This window comes from Culex pipiens, chromosome 2 (genome assembly GCF_016801865.2).
Source record: "Culex pipiens pallens isolate TS chromosome 2, TS_CPP_V2, whole genome shotgun sequence".
NCBI lineage: Eukaryota > Metazoa > Arthropoda > Insecta > Diptera > Culicidae > Culex > Culex pipiens.
In genome coordinates, this window is record NC_068938.1 from 102,156,805 (window position 1) to 102,180,735 (window position 23,931).

General features: G+C 39.2%; 2 protein-coding genes across 2 annotated transcripts in view; both read left to right on the plus strand.

The window, feature by feature from the left end:
• Nucleotides 1–132: 132 nt before the first annotated feature.
• Nucleotides 133–3,983, plus strand: LOC120431110 (leptin receptor gene-related protein). Its single transcript, XM_039596263.2, has 4 exons — nucleotides 133–151; nucleotides 418–492; nucleotides 568–745; nucleotides 3,531–3,983. The coding sequence occupies exons 2-4, from the start codon at nucleotides 425–427 to the stop codon at nucleotides 3,630–3,632; spliced, it is 348 nt and encodes a 115-aa protein (XP_039452197.1). The 5' UTR covers nucleotides 133–151; nucleotides 418–424; the 3' UTR covers nucleotides 3,633–3,983.
• A 17,178-nt stretch (nucleotides 3,984–21,161) lies between these two features.
• The window catches only part of LOC120431107 (atrial natriuretic peptide receptor 3), a 29,949-nt gene continuing 27,179 nt past the window's right edge, over nucleotides 21,162–23,931 (plus strand). The window contains exons 1-2 of the mRNA XM_052706950.1: nucleotides 21,162–21,896; nucleotides 22,032–22,143. Coding sequence (XP_052562910.1) covers nucleotides 21,545–21,896; nucleotides 22,032–22,143 — 464 coding nt within the window. The 5' untranslated portion in view covers nucleotides 21,162–21,544. The remainder of the gene's footprint in view (nucleotides 21,897–22,031; nucleotides 22,144–23,931) is intronic.

Sequence of the window (23,931 nt, forward strand, 5' to 3'; positions counted from 1 at the left end):
CAAACTCCATTCTGGTCGATGAGGCACACCCTTTGACAGCGAGAGTAGGGTCCTCAAATTTCTTGCCTCTACTGTACTGTCAAACAACAATCCAAAACAAATTTGCAGTCAAGTGCAGCAAATAAGGTGAAAATGGCAGAATCATTGAAAGGTAAATATATTTTATGAAATTTTGGGCGTAAATCTAGCAAATATTTCAAATATTTGAGTTTGAAAATGTCCTCTTAATGTTTGCCCAGTTATCGAAACATTTTTAAAGCGCTACATGCCCATTTGCCGTTCTAAAACGATGTTTTTTCTTTTATTCCATTGTCCTTCAATAATGAATGATGTCTCAACAAAATAGTGTAAGTATTACAAAATAACTCTCTTATCATCGCAACAATCTAACTTACGAAAAAACCCCTTGCTCCTCAGGATCGTTATGCTGGCCATGCTGGGCTCCATCGGAATGACCATGATCATTCTGGCGTGCGCCCTTCCGACGTACAAGTAAGCCTCCTAATTTGATTTAGCCTTCGAGTCCGTGACTCATGTATTGTTGCTTCCTCTCGTATCTCTCGCCAGAGTCTGGTGGCCGTTCTTTGTGGTGCTGTTCTATCTGATCTGTCCCATTCCGACGCTGATCGCCAAGCGCAACTCGGGCGACGACGAAGAGTCGCGGATCACCAACTCGATGTTCGCCACCATCGGAATCGTCATCAGCAGCTTCGCGCTTCCGATCGTGCTGGCCCGGGCGCTGGTGGTAAGTATTTTTATGGAAGTTTGATCAGGATCTCGCAACAACTGGATGGATATGAAGAGTTTAACAGCATCAATTATTTTAGTTTTAACGTTTTCGGACTTATGATAGCAGTTCAAGCTTTGTTGCTGAAGTCACAGCTTTCTTTCCTTTTAGCTAAGACACCCACCAACAGATTGGTCTGATATTACGAAGTAACAAACCCGAAAGTTTTGTTTAATTTACATTGACGTCAAACTTCAAAATATTAACTTGTTTTTAAATTGCTTAGACGTTCCATGAATACTGTTGGAGTCGTTGCTATGCAACAGAAAAGACAGTTTGTTTGTTGCGGAACTGTTTATTTCATCAGACTTGTTTGGTGATCGAGATTAGACTGACATACATCAACTGTGCAGGTCAAAGCCTGCTACGTATATAAAAAAAAGTTTGTACCCCTGCAATGACAGTCTAAAACATAAGTAGTAATGACAGTCAAACTCTGTAAACCACCAAGGAAAGTAGACAAATTTGTACCGCACTCCTTTGAAAGGGTTTCTGATCACTGGGAACCTTTATTGGCTTCGTTTGCCTTCCCTTCTATTTTTTTTCTTAACTTATTTTTATTAGGTCCTTTTAGGTGCTGTGGCCAGGTTGGGACCGAGGATCAGTAAAACAATATATAATAACAACAAAAAAACTCCTTAAATTCCATACTTGGAGATCATGTAACTGACGAGCGTTACTTGGTCCAAGCGGGTCTTGCAGGTCTTGAACCTGCTGATGTACTCGGAGAAAATCCCCCACAGCTCAGCCGAACTGTAGAGTACCTCCCCGGCTTCCTTCTCCGTGGCTCCACCGTCTCGGGGGCCACCTTGGCTGCTTCCTGCGGGTCGAGGGCGATCCTTCAATTTTCCGTCCGGAACTGCACCCGGCAGCGGAGGAAACTCTGCCGGCGTGAACGCCGGAACTGCTGGACTTCTCCGCCTTCCTTGCCGGCGGTTTCGGTTTCGACGCCTGCTTGCGCCTCCGGATGAAGTCCGCACGCTTAGGGCAGCTGCGGTCCATGGCTTCGTGGGCTCCAGAGCAGTTGGCACACCGCTTCGGCTCGGCTTCTTGGGCTTGGCACTCGTCCGTCTTGTGGGGACCCCCACAGTTGTTGCACCTCCCTTTCAGGTGACAGTTCCTGGTTCCATGACCCAGCTGCAAGCAGTTCCTGCACTGGGTCACGTTCGGCCGCTTGTTCCGGTAGGCCTCCCACCGGATGATAGTTTTTGCCACAACTTTCATTGCAGAGAGCTTCTTCAGATTGGTGTATCCCTTGGGGAAGACCACAATGTACGGAGTTTCGTCCACGGTGGACTTTTCCTTCCGCTTGATGATATGCACCTCCAGCGCGTCCAGCTTGAGATCTCTCTTTAGCAGGTACTTGACCTCATCCGGTTTCAGTTCATCAGGCAAACCACGAAGAACTACCCGATGATTTCGTTCGCTCCGTCGTTCGTGAGTGTAAAATTCCACTTTCTTCCTCTTGAGGAGCTCCTGCAACTTGTCAAAATCTTTGACAGAGAAGCAGGTCACTTTGGTTCCAAATCGGGTTTGTTTGTAAATCGGATTGAAACCAAATTTACAACTTTCCACTATCGCCACGAGCTTGTAAAAATCCGTGGTGTTCTTCACCACCAAAGGTGGTTGCTTTTGTTTACTTGCCGACTGGCCGGGTGCTGGAACCGCGTCTCCTCCTCCTGCTGGGCTGGCATTGTTGTTGTTTTTGTCGCCCGAAAGCGCGCTGAATTTGTTGCTGTTGAGCAGGGTCTTCTCAACTTTTTCTCCTTCGATGCCGATTCCAGTGACCTCGCTGGACTTCTTCCGCTTCCGATTCCCGCGGACGGGACGAAAATCTTCCTCCTCGGAGGATTCCTCCACCTCCATCCGTCAAAAACTTCCAAGCACGCGAGATGACAACACGAGCAAAACTTAACTTGTCGCTGGCTGGCGACTGAATTGTCTGCTGTACACATTGTTGTGTACTCATCGCAGCCACCAAAGTTCTCGGAATCCTAGCTTCTCTGTTAGTGTTTGTACAGTGGACTCACTGGTTGCCGATATCCAAGGGATCGTTGAGGTAGAGGAGCATCAGTTTACAGAACGATGCAAAATGATGACTCGATTGAAATTTATATTTTCTTGATAACCAACTATGGAAGAGAATCATGGCAAATCCAGCAAACAAAAACAATAAATTGTCTAACAACCTTCAAAGCTTCGTTTCTCAACGAACAATGTCTTATGCAAGCCATGAGAAAGTCAAATTATTGACAACTGGAAGAGTTTTTTAAAGCAAAAAGAATCCAAGGGATTTTCGAGGAAGAGATCCTTCAAGCAAGAGAAAATATTGAGGAATGAAGAGAATCAAAGTATGCAGTTTGAAGGAACTGAAGAGTTAATCGGTACATGGAGCTATGCATATTGATATCGAGAAGATCGAAAGCCAGAGAGTCGACTGTAACGATAATTACCATTACATGCACCAAGATTTTGATCTGGATTAAGTAACAACAAATCCTCAAAACTAGACATTTTCCAAGTAGACTCCAGCGACTCTTCCGTTTGTCCAAAATCAGCCAGTTCACAAGTTATTTTTCTGCTGATTGGATGAAGTTTAGCTGTCAAACGCTGAAGGAAACTCGACTGGATCTCAAAACATTTCAGCGCCGGGAACTTGCATGCAAGTTTTTCACTTCTTTTTTGGAGAAATGAAAAACATGATTCTGAACACAAATTCAACTCTTTTCTTTTCCTTTTCCAGATCCACTGGGGCGCCTGCTACCTGACGCTGGCCGGCAACGTCATCGCCTACATCACGATCGTCGGATACTTTTTCGGCTACGAGTCCGGTGAATCGTGGTAGATCGGGGGAGCGGGATGAAATAAACTTCTGTAAACAGTAAATTCCACATTAAACTGCATTATTGCGCCGATGTAGTCGTTCGAATAACCCGAGCTCTTCTCATTTTGTTTTGCTATTTTTTTTTCTTCGGGAAGTGAAGAAGTTCACAGTGTCAAATGTGTTTATTTGATCAATCTATGTTATTTTTATTTACATTTTTTTTTGTTTTCTCTGTAAAAGGGAAATTACTAGTTTGGTAAAACATATGCTCGAAACAATGAAACTTAACAGTACTGGAAATATCTTGATCATAATGTAACAAATTAAATAAAGTGTGATTATTTTACTCCTTACCATTAGGACAAAAAACAACTCGTTTTACCATCCCTGCTTCGAACGCCTCCTCTCTCAATCTCTTCAATAAAAGTTGAGAGAACACTCTCCGGCAAGAGAATTTCTCTGCTAACAAGAGATTGCTCCTTTCTCAGCCAAGTTGAACCCACGAGGGCGCGAGATTTTGTTTGGGTTTCCTCCAGCTTCCCAGAGTTTTCCCGCCCGCACTTTCTTGCCGTCAAAAGGCGCGACGAAGGAAAAGCGCCAGTCACCACCGCACGGCCCAAGAGTGGCGACGAGGTGGTTGAAGAGGATGGCCATTATCAGCTGTCGGCGTGCAATCAAGTGTGTAATTGTTGTATAGGGCTATCGCTGCTTCATTCATAGTGCCACTTTTTGCCTACTTGGAGACCGAAACCGGGGGTTGATTTTTCACTTTAGACAACAAACACAACAACAGCAGAAGAGTGTGCCAGATGTGTAGATTTTATGATACTGGACGGATGGATGGTCACGGACAGTAGACTGACTGTTGATGATGACGATGGTCTGACGCGGGAATCTGATGGACAGAATGAAGCGGATTCAAGGAGGAAACAACATGGAATCAAGGCGGTCAACGGGAAAAGCTATCGTGTAACGTGCGGAAACGATAGTGATGATGATGCTTGGTTTGGTAATAATACATGCAGGGCATGTTTGGTTGGTTGTGGAGCGAGGTCGTTTGACTGTTCTTGATTGCGCTTTCACAAGTAAAATTTATACATTTATTGTTTAAAATTTATTAATTTTTACCTTTTCTCAAATAGATCAACATTGGGATTTCATAAGTTTTTTTATTACGACTTAGGCCGTTCCGAATATTTTTCAGTTTTTTTTTCTTTTTACTAGTGCAGTGCTTAGTGGAGCCTCAACCGGATCTTTTGCAATTTTCACCCTTTCTGTATCCGTCAAAATTATGTTTTAGCACAATTGCTCATAACTTTTAATAGCGTTGTCAGATCTTCAACATTTTGGACTAATTGGAAAGGGTTTTCAAATACTTTTCCAAAAATGTATAACATGACGGATTTTTTTTACAAAAACCATGCTTGTTACAATCTTTTGGACTTACGTCAAGATCGTTTTTTCAGCATAACTTTTGAAGTACTTTACTACACGGAGAAAAAAAAACCCTAAATCAATGCGTTCATGAAAATGGGAATCAAAATCAATGTGTTGTTGTTGTGAAAAACGTGAGGAGAAAAGCAACTCGCGACTAAATTTTGAGGTTAGGTATTTTGACAGGTATGATTTTCATACAGTATTCGCCTCAGGCATGCCAGATTTTGAAGATTTTCGGGCACATCACAAAAACGCAAATGAGTTTAACTTGATGGCAAAATAATATTTTACAAATCTGTTTTTGGCAAAAGAAGCAAAACACTGTTATCTTTTTCGTGAGTAATTCATTTAATAAAAAATCATCGGATAACATTGCAAAACAATACGTTTGAGCATTGAGCCTGTGCTCGAAAATCTTCAAATGTGGCATCCCTGATTCGCCTCCTTTTCTCTCCAACAGAAAACTGGGGACAATGTAGCTGTCAAACTAAGCCAAACTGTTAAAGTCACTCACAAAATGAATTTTGAGTGATTTGAGTTAATTTCTGACGTCACGATTTTCACCTCTATTTGAACACTTTTTTCGTGGATCTCATTTTCATGAACGCATGTTCACTACAAACTGTCCAGGGGAAACAGATTGGCCGATGCAAAATAAATAGGCACTGGCAACGTACGTTTTGCGCTTGCAACACTGCTAGTTTTGCTGGGCGTAATAGAGGAGAAAAGCAACTCGCGACAAAATTTTGAGGCTAGGAATTTTGACAGGTATGAATTTCATAAAGTATTCGCCTCCTTTTCTCTCCCACAGAAAACCTGGGAACGAGGTAGCTGTCAAACTAAGCCAAAATGTTAAAGTCACTCACAAAATGAACTTTGAGTGATTTGAGTTCATTTCTGACGTCACGATTTTCTCCTCTTTGGTTTGGTGTCCAGCGCGTTTGGATCTGTCAAACATTGGTCAAACTGTTTCCTAGACAAACTGCAATGTTCACGATTTTGGGAGCTCACGGCTTTGTCACGACTGTCATCAAACCAAGTTTTTAGTGGGTAGTGTTTGAAAAGGTCGTATGCGCATCGGACATAAATTACAAAAATTAAAACATTTTTCGCTTTTTATTTTCTTTGAAAAGATTTAGTGTTTAATTACAGCTAGTTTAAAGCATTTTCGACTGAAATTTAGTGAGTATTCTGATCTTAACTCATGTTAATCCAACGGGCAGGAAGGATCAAACTAAATTTATTTTGTTTCAAGGGAACTATTCAGTTTTTCAGTTTAGTTCAGTAACATCATGATGACTTAGGGGACCCCAAGACGGTTCGAATGAGTCCAACATCGGTTCAGCCAGTCCAGAGATAATCGAGTGACAATTTTTCGATCAACATCACTACACACGCACAGACATTTGCTCAGAATTTGATTCTGAGTTGATATGTATACGTGAAGGTGGGTCTAGGACGTCAAAATAAGAAGTTCAATTTTGAGTGATTTTGTAGCCTTTCCTCAGTAAGGTGAGTTAGGCAAAAAATAAATAAAACTCAAATGTCATAGATATTTTGCAACTTAATGACAGTACCGTAAACTGGGGTCAATCGGGACACATGGGGTGAATTGGGACAGTAATTTTAACCGTGTTGGAGCACAGTATTTTGATTTTTCTGGTTGGTTTCGGTTAGAGCAGACTCAGGCCAACAAAATGTGTACATCCAACTCCAAATTTAAAAGCTTTAAGTGTTCTAAAAACTTCTGTCCCTATTCAGACTGTAGTCCCGATTCACCCTAGATTACGGTATAGCATGCACATAACTGTAATAAAGTATAAACGTATAAACAGACATGAAAGTTAGAACAAATTTTTTTTCAAAAAGTGGAACCAGTTTAAATTTGAATTTTGTTTGCCCTCTAACGACATTAATCTACGATTTCTAGAACTTCTCTTTTCCGACTGACAGCAGGACATGTGTTAGTATGTATGAGTATACGCTGACAGATTACAAAAACGATCAAAGGTCTCGGCGATTGTCCACGTCCATACAAAAAAAAAAAGAGGGAGCGAGAGTAGAGATCCACGTGGTTTGTGGATGGTCCCTAAGATGAGAAAGTTTTATGTATTTTGAAAAAGTGTCTTGAAAGAATACCGGATAATGTTCAAGGTGACTTTTGTCCACTTTAATGGTACCAGCCAGAGCTTTGCACCAAGGATTTTGTTACAGACTTTTTAGTATCTTCAAAACTATGGAAACTATTGATATGGAGTTCAATTAGTTGGGTGGTGACGCGCGGTCAATTATGTGGCATTGTGTGTGAAAAGAAAAGAATTTTATTTCGTGTTTCATCCTGGTTGGCTTGCCCACAAGCAGAAGAAAATCAGTTCAATTTGTTGCGTGGTGACGCGCGGTCAATTATGTGGCATTGTGTGTGAAAAGAAAAGAATTTTATTTCGTGTTTCATCCTGGTTGGCTTGCCCACAAGCAGAAGAAAATCAGTTCAATTAGTTGGGTGGTGACGCGCGGTCAATTATGTGGCATTGTGTGTGAAAAGAAAAGAATTTTATTTCGTGTTTCATCCTGATTGGCTTGCTCAACTCCTTCCTACATCATCGTTGATCGGAAGGCACGACGTCGTGTGAAATGTTGCATTAAAATAAGTTTAAGTGTTACTGTAAATGACTGTAAAAAAGTCCTTCCTATACTAGGGGTTGGACAGAGTCGATGGTTTTATTATTTGTCAATCTATTGACGGCGGTTTTGTTATTTTCGTCAATATATCAACGAATAGTTGAGCTAGCGTTCCCACCGAGTATTAATAATCTCGGTTCAATTTGACATCTTTTAAACAATAACATGGACTTGTCTGAGTCGTGCATTTCATTTTCAAAAAAGATTGCGCAAAACGGAGTTTAACACGGACACTGGGACACGGATATCCGGAATCTACGACACCTTCGTATGACCCTTCTGCCTGAGCCGTCCGACGAGAAAAAAAAACAGAATCAAATGAAGTGGACGTGGATTTGGTGAAAGCATCCGGAACGGTCCACACTCCACGATCATGTTGTTTGAGTTGTGTGGTGCCCGAAAATGTTAACGGCACGGAAGCTCAACAACGAAGCCAACAACTTTCAGAATTGGTTGTATTGGCCTCCATCTGCCCTTGGAGCATAATGTGTCAAAGTTTTTTCAGCATCCCTGGACTTTTGCTGTGGGTTCCGCGGAACCGTCTCCAGCACGCCGGTCGCACAGCACTACACACACATAAAGATTGCTCACAATCTGTGGAAGCTCATCTCTCCCAAGTCAGCCATCAGGAAGAGGATTACCCTGGAAGTTCATCCATGACGACTTCCGGCGTGCCTACGGCTAACGAGGTTATGGCTATGGCGAGATTATGGCATTGTTAGCGTTCTTGCCAGGGTGTCTAGGGCATGCTACAGGACGAAACGTACCCCTCCTCTCCCTTTTTTCGGTGGTTTATGAATAAAAAGCAAAAACAGTACTATATTTACAAAAAATGGAAAATTGAAAAATTATGAAAAGGTTTAACACAAAGAGTTTGAGATCTTCGTCGGCTTGTATCCCGTGAACCGTTTGTAGGTCTGGTTGAAAAAGTTCAACAACTGAGATGAAAAGGATTTAGCACCTCCACCTTTGCGCTGGAAAGGCTCGAGTTGGGTTAAGAACTTCCGCCACCACCAGATAGTGCCAGACCAAAGTCGTCGTCGTCGTCGATGTTTCTAACGGTTCATCTTTTGTTTTGTCGTATGCGGTTCGGTTCTGCGAGTCTCACACGTCGAAGGCCGAACATTCCCGCGGGCCCCACGGGATTCGTCTGCGCCTAGGTCTGCGCCGTCTTGCCTTGGATGAGGTTATCGAAGAATCCTGATGTACTCGCCTCCTGTGATCTGTGATTTTTCACCGTGGGGCGGTGGACTCGTGCAGTTCCCTCATGTTCGGAATGTCTCCGCTGCAATCGTACAGGATGCACATAAACGAGCAAATCTTGCAGAGGTTGTTTTTGAACCGGATATCTGAGGAAGCAAATCGTCAGCAGTCGGCAAGCAGGAGGATGCTATCTGAGGAGTAAAGTCAATTGAAGCATTGTAGATAAACTAAATTAAGCTTTCGAATACCGTTTTGTTGTTGAACTCGATCTCGCCAGTCGGGTGCATTTTCAACACCAAGATGATCTGGCCATTTGGAATCGGAGCCGTCGATTCTGATAGAACTATCTGCCGGGGAAGAAACGTAAACAAAACTTTATTGCGCGTCTTCAAAAATGGTTTCTCGTTAGAAAATCTGTCTCCCAAAACAAGGACTGTTTTTTTGTGTTTGTCAAAACACATTCGCAAGAGGACGTATCTGGGCCGGAGTTGGTGGACGTCGCAGACCCGGACTCGGAACGAGAACTCCTGCAAATGGCTAATGGCTGCGGGATCGCGATTGACCACGATCTAATGGAACGGGACGGTTCGATCTGCAACCGATCAGACACCACACGGCCATTGTTTAAGCAACTATCCTACATTTCCAAGAACCATCTCATTTTCCAGACTGCACTCTTGCGGCGGAGGAAGAAGAAACACACCTGACTTGACTTTCTCTGCATCGTTACCACCTTCCCCGGCCACCGATTCCACGGGTTTTGTTCGGTTTTCTGGAACGACGTCGTAACCGGTGAAATTTGTTTTGTTTTGATTTGATTTCAACTGACATTTCAACTCACCAAGGTTTTTAAAGGCATGGTGGGATTTCGTTAATATATTGACGAAATGTCGATATGCTGACCAATTATTTTAATGCGTTGATAATGTATTGACCGATCTGTCCGTCCCCTAGTTCCTATATCATCAATGTCGTCTGGGTAATCGTGATGAAAAATTACATTTATTCAGTATTTAAATACCTGTGCGCGAGTGTTTTGGTGTGCTAATTAGAAAGACCTTCCCATAGCATCGTTGCTCATGAAAATAAAATACACTTTCTTTCATTATTAGAGAAAATAAGCTTTTTAAGGTCATTGCAAATCTTATTTCAAGTTTTTGCTTAAACTTTTCCAAAAAAAAAGTATGGTTCTGACTTGCTCCTTGCATGATTGTTCCAGAAAATGGCTGTTCTGTCTATCGAGACACTCAAATGTTTAATTGAAAACTAACCTAATCCACCTATGTGGTTGGTGCATTCCTCACTCCTTACTAAAAGATTCTCATAGATCTTTTCAATTCAAGATTTGTTTGAAAGTTCTTCCGATTACCTAACCAACAATGGGCCGGATGACGGATCCGGACATAGTGTACATACAAATAAGTGAGATCCGGCTTCAAAAAAGAACATAAATTCAGAGATTCTGAGTCGATAGATATACATAAAGGTGCTTTATGTGAAAAGTTTTAAGAGCAGGATTATACCCTTAACCTTACCAATGCTTTGTGTTCCAAAATAACATTGACCCAACTTTAGTCAACGAACCTAGATAATTATGGAACATATACCTACCGAATGATTACTTAGCGGTATGCCGAAGTGCTGCTAAATTCATAAATGTATAGTTTGAGTAAAACAAGTTAAATTTTCATGAAATCATCTAATGAAGAAATCAAGAATGGTCAGCAACTAAGCATTGTTAGTCTAAGCGTTGTTAGTCGAAATGATTGCAGTAAAAAGAGTAAGTACTGCAAAGAAAACAGCTTGTGCGGATAATTTCTTCTGGGTCATTTTCCTCTGATTACTGGACATTACAATAATTAATCGCTTAGCTGGCTGCCTGCTCGCAAGCATTCAACGAGAGGAGTCGCGACTCATTATTGCAGTCTCTCCATGATCAGATTTATTTGAGCTCAACCGTAACAAGCGTTAGGTTTTTCCACGCGGAGGTCCTATAAACTGACAAAACGAGTCGGATGTGTTTAATTTTTATAAAGGCGTTTTGGCCGTTTTCATTTATAAGCCGAGAAAATGAACTCACAACAGTGCCGTTTGAAATGTTTTAAATTGTATGTTTTCAGTTCATGTTTAAGTGATTTGTGTTATTTTATATAGAATAAATTTTAAACATCGTCAAAATTTTATTTAATTTTTTTTTTATATATTATCCAGAGAAAAAATATATCCATTGTCTGGCATGCTTTAGGCCTCCAGTATAGTCGAATACAATTTGAATTGTACCGTCAAAACAGAAAACTCTGAACTAAAGTTTCACGTGAATTTTATTTAAACTATACAAAAACCTCCTGTTCAATATCTTAGTAAACGGGGATTGCCTTAGTATGAAGGGCAGAATCTCGGAAATTTTGTCTTTTGGGCAGAAGGCAGAGCGTCTCAAAATGCCGAATGTCACGAAAGGCAGAATGATTGTGAAATTTTGCATTTTGTTAGTATTTTCACGATTTAAAATGATTAAAAACATGCATTCGAGTGAATAGAATACAATGATTTATAGCATTTCAGTGCATGCCCGTCATGTGAAAGGTAATTAAATCAAGAAATTTTGGAGAATGGCACTATTTATTTCAGGAAATTTGGAATATCTCTGCTTATATTTAACCAAAACTGATACTTTTTATGGAACTTGTTCAGAAACGTGTTCTCTACAATGTGATTGATTCTAAAATGTTTGGTGGTGGTTGGTAACTTTTTCGTTTTACACTTTTTTAGTTTGTACCCCGTTGGTTGGTCAAAGTCAAACTAAAAACTGACGAACTGTCACTTTTTACACGACGCTCACGCATACAATCAAAACAAACGTTTGGTAGTGTGTGTGAACTCCGTGTAAAAGGGGTGTCAAACTAAAAAGTGACCCCGGTCGTTTAACAACAGTTGGTGTCCAACTATCGGGGTTTGAGTGTAATCCATGTTTTGCATTGTTTTACCTTCGGGAAGGCGCGTGTTTTCGCCTTTCTTACAACTGCCTTTACAAACTGTGTACAAAGTATTCTCGATTTCACTGAGATCTTTTCAAACACGCACGAAGCAAAATGATCATCGTTCTGTCAAAACGTTCATCGTTTGTGCAAAACAAGAGAGAATTGAGAGAAAAATGTCCATTTCCGGTCTCTTTTCGCTCAATTCTCTCCCGTTAGCGTCGAATTCCTTCATTTTCTTGACATTTGCGTCCCATCTCCTGCTCCCTGATTCCTGTTTGTGACTTTTTACATGCATTGGAGTTCATCGCTCATGAAAAAGAGTTTGAAAACTTACCAATGAAATCGAGAATACACGTACGCGACTGGTGGGTTAATGCTCAAATTCGTATCTGGACAATGTGTTGCTGTATTTTCATGACAAATTATACAAAGAAAAGATTTACTTTCGGTCGTATCGGGGCTTCCAGCTTGGATTTTAGGGTAATTTCAAAGAAAGCTAGAAATCTGGTAAATTTGGTCGGATTTTTTTTTGTCGAGGTCAAATATGGGTCAAATATAGTTGGTTAGAATCCTGAAAGCATATTGATAAGAAGTTTGAGTGATATCAACATAAATGCACCAATTTTCCCATAAAATCGAAAAAAAATCTACAAAAAAAGTTGCTCTAGACCCTCCGACGAAATATTTCGGTATGCCCCGCAAAATGTCGGGAAAGGGCCCTTCTTTCACGGTGTCAAATATCAGACATACCACATTTTTCATCATTAGTTTGTTCTAAAAAACACACCGTGTTATGAGATTCAGCTTTTTGAGCATTCGGCCTTATGAGATTCGGCCTTATGTGAATTCTGCCTCTCGAATAATTCGGCCATTTGACTTCCGGCCTTTCGAGATTCGGCATTTTGAGATTCGTCCTTTCGTAGGAGACCCCATATTTTCACGATTTTCATTCATTTCATTCAAATGTTCAGAGATAAATGCTAAACAAGTGAAATCTACGGTAATTCAAGTACATAATGAGTGAAACATAAGCACTATCATGAGCTTGACCATGAGACTAAGGACTATGAAATTGAATGTTAATATTCAATTTATCTTCACCGAACATATTGTTACGACGCATACGAATGAGTAGAATACAATGAATTGAAGTGTTTCAAAAGTGCTTCAATGTTGTTGTTTATTGAATGATTGTGACACCAAATACGAAGTTTGGCCTTCTTAGATTCAGTCTTTTGCAGCAGACCCGGTATGAAAAACACAATTTAGTTGGGAAACCAACTTTTAAGTACAGACGATGTGATTTATGGCCTATCTACAATCACTTAGCTTAGAATAGTTAAGTAAAGTAAAACTTAGAAAATGTACACAACTTACGGCCGTCATCCACAATCAACATAGAAATTTTTTTGGGCTGATATACGTTGCTATGCAGTTGTTTGTTTACCTTTGATATGGAAACGTCAACTTACCGTAGATTTTGAAATTTTCCAAACCATACGTCAAGTTTCTAATTTTATTCCTTTTCATTGTAGAAGATCAGATTCATTTCCATTGATTCAAACTCCTAAGCTAAGTGAAATTTTCTAAGTTAAGTGATTGTAGATAGGCCATTAGAATAAATATAGCTTAAAATTCCATCGGGTCATTCCAACCTTTTTTTTAAATTATGGCATTACTTTTTTAAATCAAAGCATTGGTATAGTTTCAAGAAAACACAACGTATTCGAAAAAAAATCATAATTTATTTCTAGTACCGTGCTGCTCCATTAAACTCAACCCGAGCAGACGGAAATAACGTGGGAATAACAATTTTTGATATTTGCAAATACAAGGCCAATAACATTTTATGTTATTTTTAACAAGATTTGTTATTAGTCGTTATGATTTGTTTGTTATTGGATTGTTATTGTAATAACAGATTGATATTTTTTTTGTTATTCTTCGAACAAATCTTTGTTATTATTTTTTGTTATTTTAACAACTAATCCGATCATCCCAATAACAGTTGGAGGTTTTCTTCCATAACAAAAAATGTTATTCCAAAGTTGTTATGGCTGTCATCCAATATCAGACCAATAACAAATTTTGTAATGATAACATAAACTGTTATTAAACCCTTATGCAAAAATGGATTTTTCAAGAAGATTCCATAACACTTTTTGTTATTTTGTTATTACTGTCTGTCCGGGAACTGCTATATAGTTCTCAGAGATAATGAACACAAATTTTACAGAAATCATTTCAAGATTGTTTTGTTCGCGTGTGTGGATTAGTATTAAACATAAATGGAAATAAATTAAATTCCAGCAGTTTTGCCTTAAATAAATGCGGTATTGACATTTTTAAAGGCGTAAACCATTTTTTTAATTCAACTTTAATTTATCTTTATTTTTCATTAAGTCTAAAAACTCTTCAAACCATTTCAAACCAACATCCCCTCGACGGTAACCCGCCGGAACATTCCAGCACCAATTCCTCCAGTCCAGCAACGCACTACTTGCTGCAGCCGAGAGGCAAGTTCAAGCGCGCCATTTTCCGGCTGATTGCAGACAACACTACCCAGGCCGGGCCGGGCCCAGCGACCAAGTCCGCGACCATCCTCCATAATCATCATCACCCATTCCGTCTCATTGGCGTGCGTGTTTTTTTTCTTCCTCCCAAAGGACCTGCTCCCTCAACTCCCCAACTCAACCTCATGGAGCTCACGACCTGCACTATAAAAGCACGCCGCCAATCGTCCGGAGGATTCACTCCTTCGTCAGTCGTCAGTCGGCGCGGTCGGTTCTCGTGGACGCGTGCGGGGTCGTGTCTTCTTCGGTGCATTTGCAAGGATATTCAACCTCCCCTCTTTGGATTTGGATTAAGTGAAAGTGTATGTGAGTGTGTGGGGGGTTTGTGGCCACAAGGATTAGATTTATGACATCCTTCGGGGAGATAGAGAGAGAGAGAGTGGCCGTGTGGCGTTGGTCACATGTGAGGATAATAAAGTGGTCACACCTTGACACGTTGTCTGAGTGCTTATCATTCCGTTGACATCGTCGTGTCCTGTCGAACAGAAGCAGCCGTGGTGTCCTGGTGGGGGTTCCTTGGTGTGTCCACTTTGGGGACACAGGTGCAGCAAAAAGGATTAACGAACGCCCAGCTGAAGTGCAGTGCACAGCGGAGGATATTCATTTCACACTCTGTCAAATGAAACCACAAGCATCATTTTCCTTGAAGAGGAGAATTTCAGTGAAAACGAAACAAAAAAGTTGGTTCATCTAAGTTCTGGAAATACTCACGAGGGTGAATCAACAAGTGGTCACGAAACTCGACACGTGGTTGAACCACCCAAACTGGTGGATATTGTGGGATCAAAAAAAAAAAAAAAAAAAAACGATACAAAGCATGTCACGGAAGGTGGTTGAGCCGTGAATAATGAATGTGCACTAACCACTCGCAAGGAATAATAAATTTGCGACAGTGAACCAGTTTTGTATAGTGGCAGGGGAGGAATAATTGCAGTGTTATTAAAAACGGTGATAATAAAGCAGTTAATCTGTTTGCACAACATTTCAAAGCTTGTGTACATTTCTCAATTGTTGAGATCGTCGTTATCAATTGCTAGCTAAAATGCACAACAGAAGAGTTGCAAAAATCGGAAGAAAGTGGAAAGGAATTTATGGAAACGCACGGTCGATAGTGGGCGGAGCAAAGAACCGGAAAAAATGTTTCTGGCTTCAAAGAAAAAAAATGATCCGAGTTATGGCTTACTTTCCAAGTGTTAACTTTAAAATAAATCAAAGAACTTTGAGTATTACTTTCCGAAACTATGGACATACATCATACGATAATTATGAATTAGTTATGAAAATATTTGAATCGTCTGAATGAGTTCAATTAAATTCAGGGTTCTAGTAGACGGGTTGATTGTTTTTGGCCATTTGTGATTCATTGGAAAAAAAGTACTGTTGAAAAATATTTAAAGGATTACTAATTGAGCAATTCTCTACAAAAACCGGAAATGGATTTTAATTGTATTTTTTTATTTGTCTCAAACTTTGTGGGGGCCTTCCCTATGACCAAATAAGCTATTTTACGTCATTGGTTCACCCATACAAGTCTCCATACAATTTTGGCTGCTGTCCATACAAAAATGGTATGTAAATATTCAAACAGCTGTAACTTTTGAGTGAATTTTCTGATCAATTTGGTGTCTTCGGCAAAGTTGTAGGTATTGTTGAGGACTTTTGAAAAAAATAGGCACAAGGAACAAAAAATGCAGATTTTTTAATCAACTTTTTTTTTACTAAAACTCAATTTCCCAAAATACGTATTTTTTTGATTTTCGAGATTTTTTGATATGTTTTAGGGAACAAAAATCCCCAACTTTTGAGCCATAGAGAAATATGGTCAAAAAATCTGCCGCCGAGTTATGAATTTTTGAAAAAAAAAGTGATTTTTGGAAAAAATCGAAGTTTCATGCAAAAACAAATTTGACGTTGCTTTTTAATGCAAAATTGAATTTGCAATCGAAAAGTACTTTACAGATTTTTTGATAAAGGGCTCCATTTTCAAGATATAGCCACCGAAAGTTTGATTTTAGCGAAATATTTGCAGTGACCATGATGAGTGACCATTTCTAAAAATATTTTTTTTGAAAAGTAATATTCAATGTTTGGCCCTTTTAAAATGTTAGTCTTGATTTAAAAATTTTCATAATATTTTTTTCGAAAAGATCGGAACATTTCACGAATGTTTCATCTATTAACATTGATAATCGGACCATTAGTTGCTGAGATATCGTCATTAGAAAATGGTGGGTTGTTTTGGTGAGATTAAGAAAACTTCAATTTTCGTGTTTCTTTTTCTTAAAGCGGCTCTATCTCAACAACCCGAGGTCCAATCTTCAATGTCTCTTTGACAATTTTATAGCATATTTTCTGAACTTTAAAAAAAATATTTTTAGAAATGGTCACTTATGGTCACTATTTTTGAAAATTGAAAAACTGCAAATATTTCGCTAAATTCAAACTTTCGGTGGCTATATCTTGAAAACGGAGCCCTTTATAAAAAAAGTCTGTAAAGTATTTTTCGATTGCAAACTCAATTTTGCATTAAAAAATAATGTCAAATTTGTTTTTGCATGAAACTTCGATTTTTTTCCAAAAATCACTATTTTTTCAAAAATTCATAACTCGGCGGCAGTTTGTTTGACCATGTTTCTCTATGGCTCAAAAGTTTCGGATTTTTGTCCCCTAAAACATATCAAAAAATCTCGAAAATCAAAAAATAAGTGTTTTGGGAAATTGAGTTTTAGTGAAAAAAAAAGTTGATTGAAAAATCTGCATTTTTTGTCCTCAACAATACCTACAACTTTGCCGAAGACACCAAATTGATCAGAAAATTCACTCAAAAGTTAAAGTTGTTTGAATATTTACATACAATTTTTGTATGGACAGCAGCCAAAATTGTATGGAGACTTGTATGGGTGAACCAATGAAGCAAAATAGCTTATTTGGTCATAGGGAAGGCCCCCACATAGTTTGAGCCAAATCAAAAAATACAAAAAATGAAAATGGTCGAAATCGGCCGATTTTTTTTTCTGGAAACGTTTTGCCTTCCTCACTGAGACAAGGCTATAATCCTGCTTTAAAAATGAACTTTTTATTAAAAGCTCGAAGATCCACCAGGAACATCCTAATTAGTTAAATCTATAGCGTGTTATTGGCATATTAGTGAAAAAATAGCACAATTTTTGAACTCAAATAAAAAAGTGTTCCATTCAGATATGGGATGTTCCATCCCGCATTTTGTTGGATTTTTTAAGCCCTTTCAGATGCATTTTGAATTTTTAAATTAAGTTGAATTTTACCGGAGCTACAGCCTTTTAAAGATTTTTGCTATTTATGAACCTTCAAACTTTGTGTCCCGATTTGACCCACTTCCCGTTGACCTAGAGTCGAAACGAGTTGATATCTGGATGGAACACTTTTTTATTTCGACGTCGTCGTGCTATCTTGTCGCACCTGCCATTTCGACGTTCCGAGTAAAACGCGTTTTAATGTTTGACCTTTGATTTTTTTTAAAATTAAATATGTCTTTATTGATTTTTCTTATAATAATTACATTTTATTTACATTCTAAGTGGTATGGCTAAATGCTCTTCATCTTTGTTGTATTTTTCGTTTTATTATTACTGTTCACATTCATTCATTTATTTCAAATTGTTTTACATTTTTGCATTTAATCGAATACATTTGGGTAAAAAAAAAGAAAAAAATCACTTTAACAACTAATCCTAACTTAAAACTAAAATAAAAATTCTTTGAATTATTCAAAACCATTAGAACGAGTAAACTATGAACTGTATTTTAAGATGAATGCTCCAAGCGTTCTTACTTGTTCCTGGCGAGTTTTGCACCCACGCAGTGTTGTTATCATCTCGATGAAAATGTTCAAAAGTTTTTGTGGTGAAAACAGGTCACTACTGCCTTCAGCCGTTGATATTGTTTGGTTTTCCCTCAGTTGCTGTCTGAAGCCTGGAGGGGTTGTGTTATCTGCAGCTTTTTGTCGCTGATTCAACGGCAATAGCTGGAGATTTGTAACCACTCGAACAGATCCCGCTCCAGGTGACGCCAAAGCAGGAAAATCCACGTCCGTGAAAGTTGGTGGTGTTTTACGACGATTTGGTTGGTGCCTCGTCGCCGCTTGCTGCCAAATTTTTACAAACTCAGCTCGTTTTAAGCAGCTACGATTCTTGGTAGAATGGTCACCGCCACAATTGAAGCATTTCGCTTCGATGTTCTCGTTGATTGTTTCGCAAGCTTGGGTTTTGTGCTCACCTCCGCAGGTTGCACAACGACTCTTGATGAAACAATTCCTTCCACCATGCCCAAACTGCAAACAGTTCGAACACTGTGTCACGTCACGGTGCACTGGACGATAACGTTCCCAAGTCACGATGATGTTGAAAATTGCCCGAACTGCCTTCAGCTCAGACGGCGTTGTCGATCCTTTCTCGAGATGAACCAGGTACAGTTGATCACGATACTTGATGTCCTTGTTGTGTCTCGTCATCTTGAAGACTTCGATCACGTTCAACTTAAGAGCTTTGAGCTCTTCTTTCAACACATTCACATCCATGTCGTACAGGCCTCGAAGGACCTGTTTCATGGGGCGTTTACCTGGATCGTCATGGCTGTAGTATTCAATCTTTGTGTTGTTCAGGAAATCCCGAACGTAGTTGTAATCCTCAGCACACAAGCGAATGGAAGCTCGTAAAGCACCAGATTTGATAAATCCGGTCAGCCACTTTCGCACCGAGTCCGATGACGATGTTTTCACAAAAGTGGGTGGCAACTTTTCCCGTCGTTCAAATTCTTCCTTCTCGCTCACGTCCACAGGGAGGGTAGTGAACTGGTTTCCAGGCGAATTTTGAGCGTCCTTGCCCAAACTGCCTGGCTTTGCAGGTAGCGCTTCGGCATTCTTTAGCTTCTTTAAATCTGCCGATCCTGCTGGTGAGGACCGCCTCTTTTTCTTGCTCTGAGGCATTTTTGCACTTTTTAGCACTTTTTTGGTGTGTGAGGGACGCACGTCTGACTCGCAGCTCTGTCGACCACAGACTCTAATGTTTGACCTTGAATAAACAAAAACGAATGCACGCGATGTAAACAATAACAAACACGTTTTGTTTAGCTGACCATTATGTCCCATTATACCATTGTTCCAAAGTTTGGTTGAAGTTGGTTGCTGAAGTCCCGAGTTATAATTACAAATGTTTACGGTAGTCTAACTTGTACGAGCGTCAAACGCGTTCTGACCTGAAATCCCTTTGGCCAGTTGTCGTTCTTACAGCAATTTTCAGGGAGTGACAAGATTGAAACTACTTTCATATGAAAAGTGACAACAATTTTCGGAGCTTTTTTTGTTTTCATTGAATATCTCAGGATTGAAATCGAATTTTGGGGATCTATGAAGGTCAAAAGATGAGGCATTGTGAGCTGCACAAAATGGCGTTCTTAACTCAATTTGGCCCAAAATGCACGTACGACAAGTTAGCACGACAAGGACGATTTCAGTTTGAAAATTGTGCAATTTTTTCACCAAAATGCCAATAACACGCTTTAAATTTAACCAATTGGTATGCTTCACTCCGCATTTTGTTGGATTTGTTAAGTCCTTTCAGATGCGTTTTGAATATTGAAATTTAGTTAAGGTTTGCCCAAGTTACAGCCTTTTTAATATTTTTTGACGTTTTTGAACCATACAACTTTCTGTCCCGATTTGCCCCATTTCCCGTTGACCTAGAGTGCACATATTTTAGCCAGATGCAAATTTTATATATACAAACAATCCCTGAAAATATCAGATTGGTGAGGTCGATGCGACATGGGTATGCTTTGCGTGAGCGTGACGTACTTTATGTATGAAGCCAAGTAATAAACATATTAAATCATACTATTTTCTCAAAATTAAAAAATATCTCATGATGAATGTACTTTTTTTAAAAATAAAATATAGTTTTATTGGTTTTTAAAATACAAGTAGGTGGATTAATTTCCCAGTCTTTGCAGCAAGTGTACTTTTTTTGTTTGGTTTTCTTTCGGCTTTTGTTTCGAGGTTTCGGAAATTTCGCTTCGTCATCGTTGTCCAAGAAATCAAACCAAGGAGCAAAACATTTTTTTAATAGGTAGCAATATTTGAAAGGGATCATCCATAAACCACGTGGACACTTCAGGTGGTGGGTCGGCGAATTTGTTTTCATTTCAACTTTTACCAAACATTATTTCAGCCCGCCCCTGCTTCAGAATATCCAGAACTGTCCCGCAGGCTAAAAAGTTGGGCTCCTCTGTGTTAGAACCAATGCAAAATCATATTAAAAACAAGTCAAAGTTCCAACCCAAAATTTTTCTTTATGTTTTAAGAGGTCTTTTCCCAATTCTTTTCAAATATCAAGAAATGATTGATAAGTTGATTTTTGGCGAATTGATAGATCGCCCACGGTTTGTGGAAGTTTAATTGTAATATTTTCAATTCCGTTGATTTTATCGATATCGGCAAGAGGAGCAACTTCATAATCACATTTGATAAAATCAACAATGCGTATCATTTTTGCAACATAAATGCCATTCACCCAGAATGTAACTGACAAGATCAAACATCGTCTACCCAACATTGGTTGCAGTACGTGCTCCCTGTTGCATAGTAATTTAATTGGAAAAATAAAACACCTCCCATCAGCTCTCCATTGCTCAGTGCTGTGCCAGGGGGTTTTGTTATTACAGGTTATGTACTTTTCCCAGGAGGTTCGTGTTGTGGGGGGTGGGTTTGTTCAACAACCTTTCCAGATTGGTGTCATCGATGTGTGCCACCAAGAGATACTTATCAACGAGCTCATCAACTGCACTCAGTCAATGTTTAATTTCATCAATTGATACGAATTATCTCGACTGCTCATCGCAAACATCCCACTTAATTGAACAGCTGCAAATGTGGTTAAATTAAAAGGAATTGTTTGATGATTACATTCATTTATTGAACAGGGAGTTTCAGATAATCACACAGAATTGTTTATATTGGTGAAGAGCTCCAAATCGAAACAATGTCACACTTAAACAAGATCTAAACCCACTAAAAACAACGATCTAAACCATGCACCGCAAACCACTGGGCGTCTCCATCGCGCTGGTGTTCCTCGAATATTGCGTCGTCCTGTCCTGCTGCGTCCGGGGTCGACCGGCGGCGGCACCCGATGGCCACCACGAGGGGAGTGCCGGCCTGTTGCTGTTGAACAATCTGAGCGAGGCCACGCGGTCCGAAACGGTTGACGATGACGGTGGCTACTTCGAGGACGACCTGGACCTCGGTGCCATCATGTCCATCGGGGAGCGGCTCATCAAACGGTCCGGCGGGTCCGGAATCAGCCGGATCGAGGTCCCGGAGGAGGATTACGGTGGTAATTACACCACCTACAACGTGGGAGTCCTGATGGCGTCGCATCTGGGTTAGTGTTGAGGTCGGCGTAGTGATTTTGCTTGGGTTATTGTTTGGGGCGTATAATTAAATTAGTAATTACGTGCTTAATGTTCATTGAGTGGAAATGGAATTGAAGTGAATTTATGATTTGTGTTACTCGCAGATTCTCCGTTCGATTTGGAACGGTGCGGGCCGGCGGTGGATTTGGCATTGGTTTTCATCAACGAGTTTCTGATGGCACATCACAGAATAAAGCTGCTGAAAGTTCAACAGAGGTAGGTTTCAATTTCTAAATCATTTTTTTATCGGCTCAAATCATAGTTCCAATAATAAAAAACAATTATTCTTACCATACTAAAGAGGAATGCGAGGAAATTTGGACATACTTTGTGGCAATGGTGTAAATAAATGAGTTAAAAAACTATCATTTGATGATTCCTGGACCACAGTATTAAAGTATGAGTTCTCTTGTATCTCTAGATTGCCAGCAAAAAAAATCTATCATCTATCTTCTCATTTCCTAATTCACGGTCTCATGCCAAAGAATCCTTTGTATTTTTTTTTTTTAGAAAATCGTAATGAATGAGCGCATCTGTTATTTTTTTTACAACTCTGCATTGTGGGTGAATATCGACACCTTGTTGAGGTTATTTGGACAATTTTTGTTAGCTTATTTGGACACATTTTGAAGGACGAATTGAAAATATATATAATTTGCACATTTGAATATTTTAGTGCCTCATACTTTGTTGTTGTTGTAATCACATCATTTCATCAAAAGTTTTTTTTTTTAAATATGACTTTGTGTTACCTTTTAAAACAAAGTTTATAACTTTTTTATTGACTTATAAATAGTAAATGAAAGGTTTGAAATAATTGAACACTTCAATTTTGAACGAAACAATAATTTATTTTTGAGTTTTATAACAAAAAATGTGGCAACCCCATTTTTCCACGAAATTTAAGTGCAGGTCTGCAAATAAAGTAATTTAGATGCTCATTAAATTTAAATTTGGTAAAAAATCCGTAGAGTTTACTTAAAAGATAAGAATTACATTTTTTTAATATTCTCAAATTTCCATCTAATTATTTGAGATTGTGACTTTTAAAAACCTTTCAAAAATCAACCAAACCTACCAATTTTGATCACAAAATTGATTGCTTTCACAATATTTACACCTGAATTTCTCAGAAACCATGAAAAACACTCCAACAAATTATTAGCCTCTTAATAACCAATTTTACTGAATTCCTGAATTTTCCTACCCTCAGATTTGAGAATTTAAGGTTTAGCCGGTAATTGATTTTGAATTATGGGTAATTCTCCGCCAACTCACACAGCAGTTGCCCCGACCCCTCTTCGATTTGCGTGAAACTTTGTCCTAAGGGGTAACTTTTGTCCCTGATCACGAATCCGAGGTCCGTTTTTTGATATCTCGTGACGGAGGGGCGGTACGACCCCTTCCATTTTTGAACATGTGAAAAAAGAGGTGTTTTTCAATAATTTGCAGCCTCAAACGGTGATGAGATAGAAATTTGGTGTCAAAGGGACTTTTGTGTAAAATTAGACGCCCGATTTGATGACGTACTCAGAATTCCGAATAAACGTATTTTTCATCGAAAAAAACACTAAAAAAGTTTTAAAAATTCTCCCATTTTCCGTTACTCGACCGTAAAAATTTTTGGAACATGTTATTTTATGGTAAATTTAATGTACTTTTCGAATCTACATTGACCCAGAAGGGTAATTTTTTCATTTAGAACAAAAATTTTCAAAATTTTTGTAATTGTCTGCTCTACAACTTTGTACAGCATTGTTACACTCTAAAAAATAACCCTGCAAAGTAAGAAAAAACACGAAATTTTAAAGCGAAAAATTGTGTTTTAAATGAAAAAATCCATCAAATAGGGCGTCTAATTTTACATAAAAGTCCCTTTGACACCAAATTTCTATCTCATCACCGTTTCAGGCTGCAAATTATTGAAAAACACCTCTTTTTCGCATGTTCAAAAATGGAAGGGGTCGTACCGCCCCTCCGTCACGAGATATAAAAAAAACGGAC

Coding starts and splice junctions, on each gene's coding strand:
- LOC120431110 (XM_039596263.2), top strand. CDS start 425: ATGCTGGCCATGCTGGGCTCCATCGGAATGACCATGATCATTCTGGCG. Junction 493..567: donor TGCGCCCTTCCGACGTACAA/GTAAGCCTCCTA, acceptor ATCTCTCGCCAG/AGTCTGGTGGCCGTTCTTTG. Junction 746..3,530: donor TGCTGGCCCGGGCGCTGGTG/GTAAGTATTTTT, acceptor TTCCTTTTCCAG/ATCCACTGGGGCGCCTGCTA.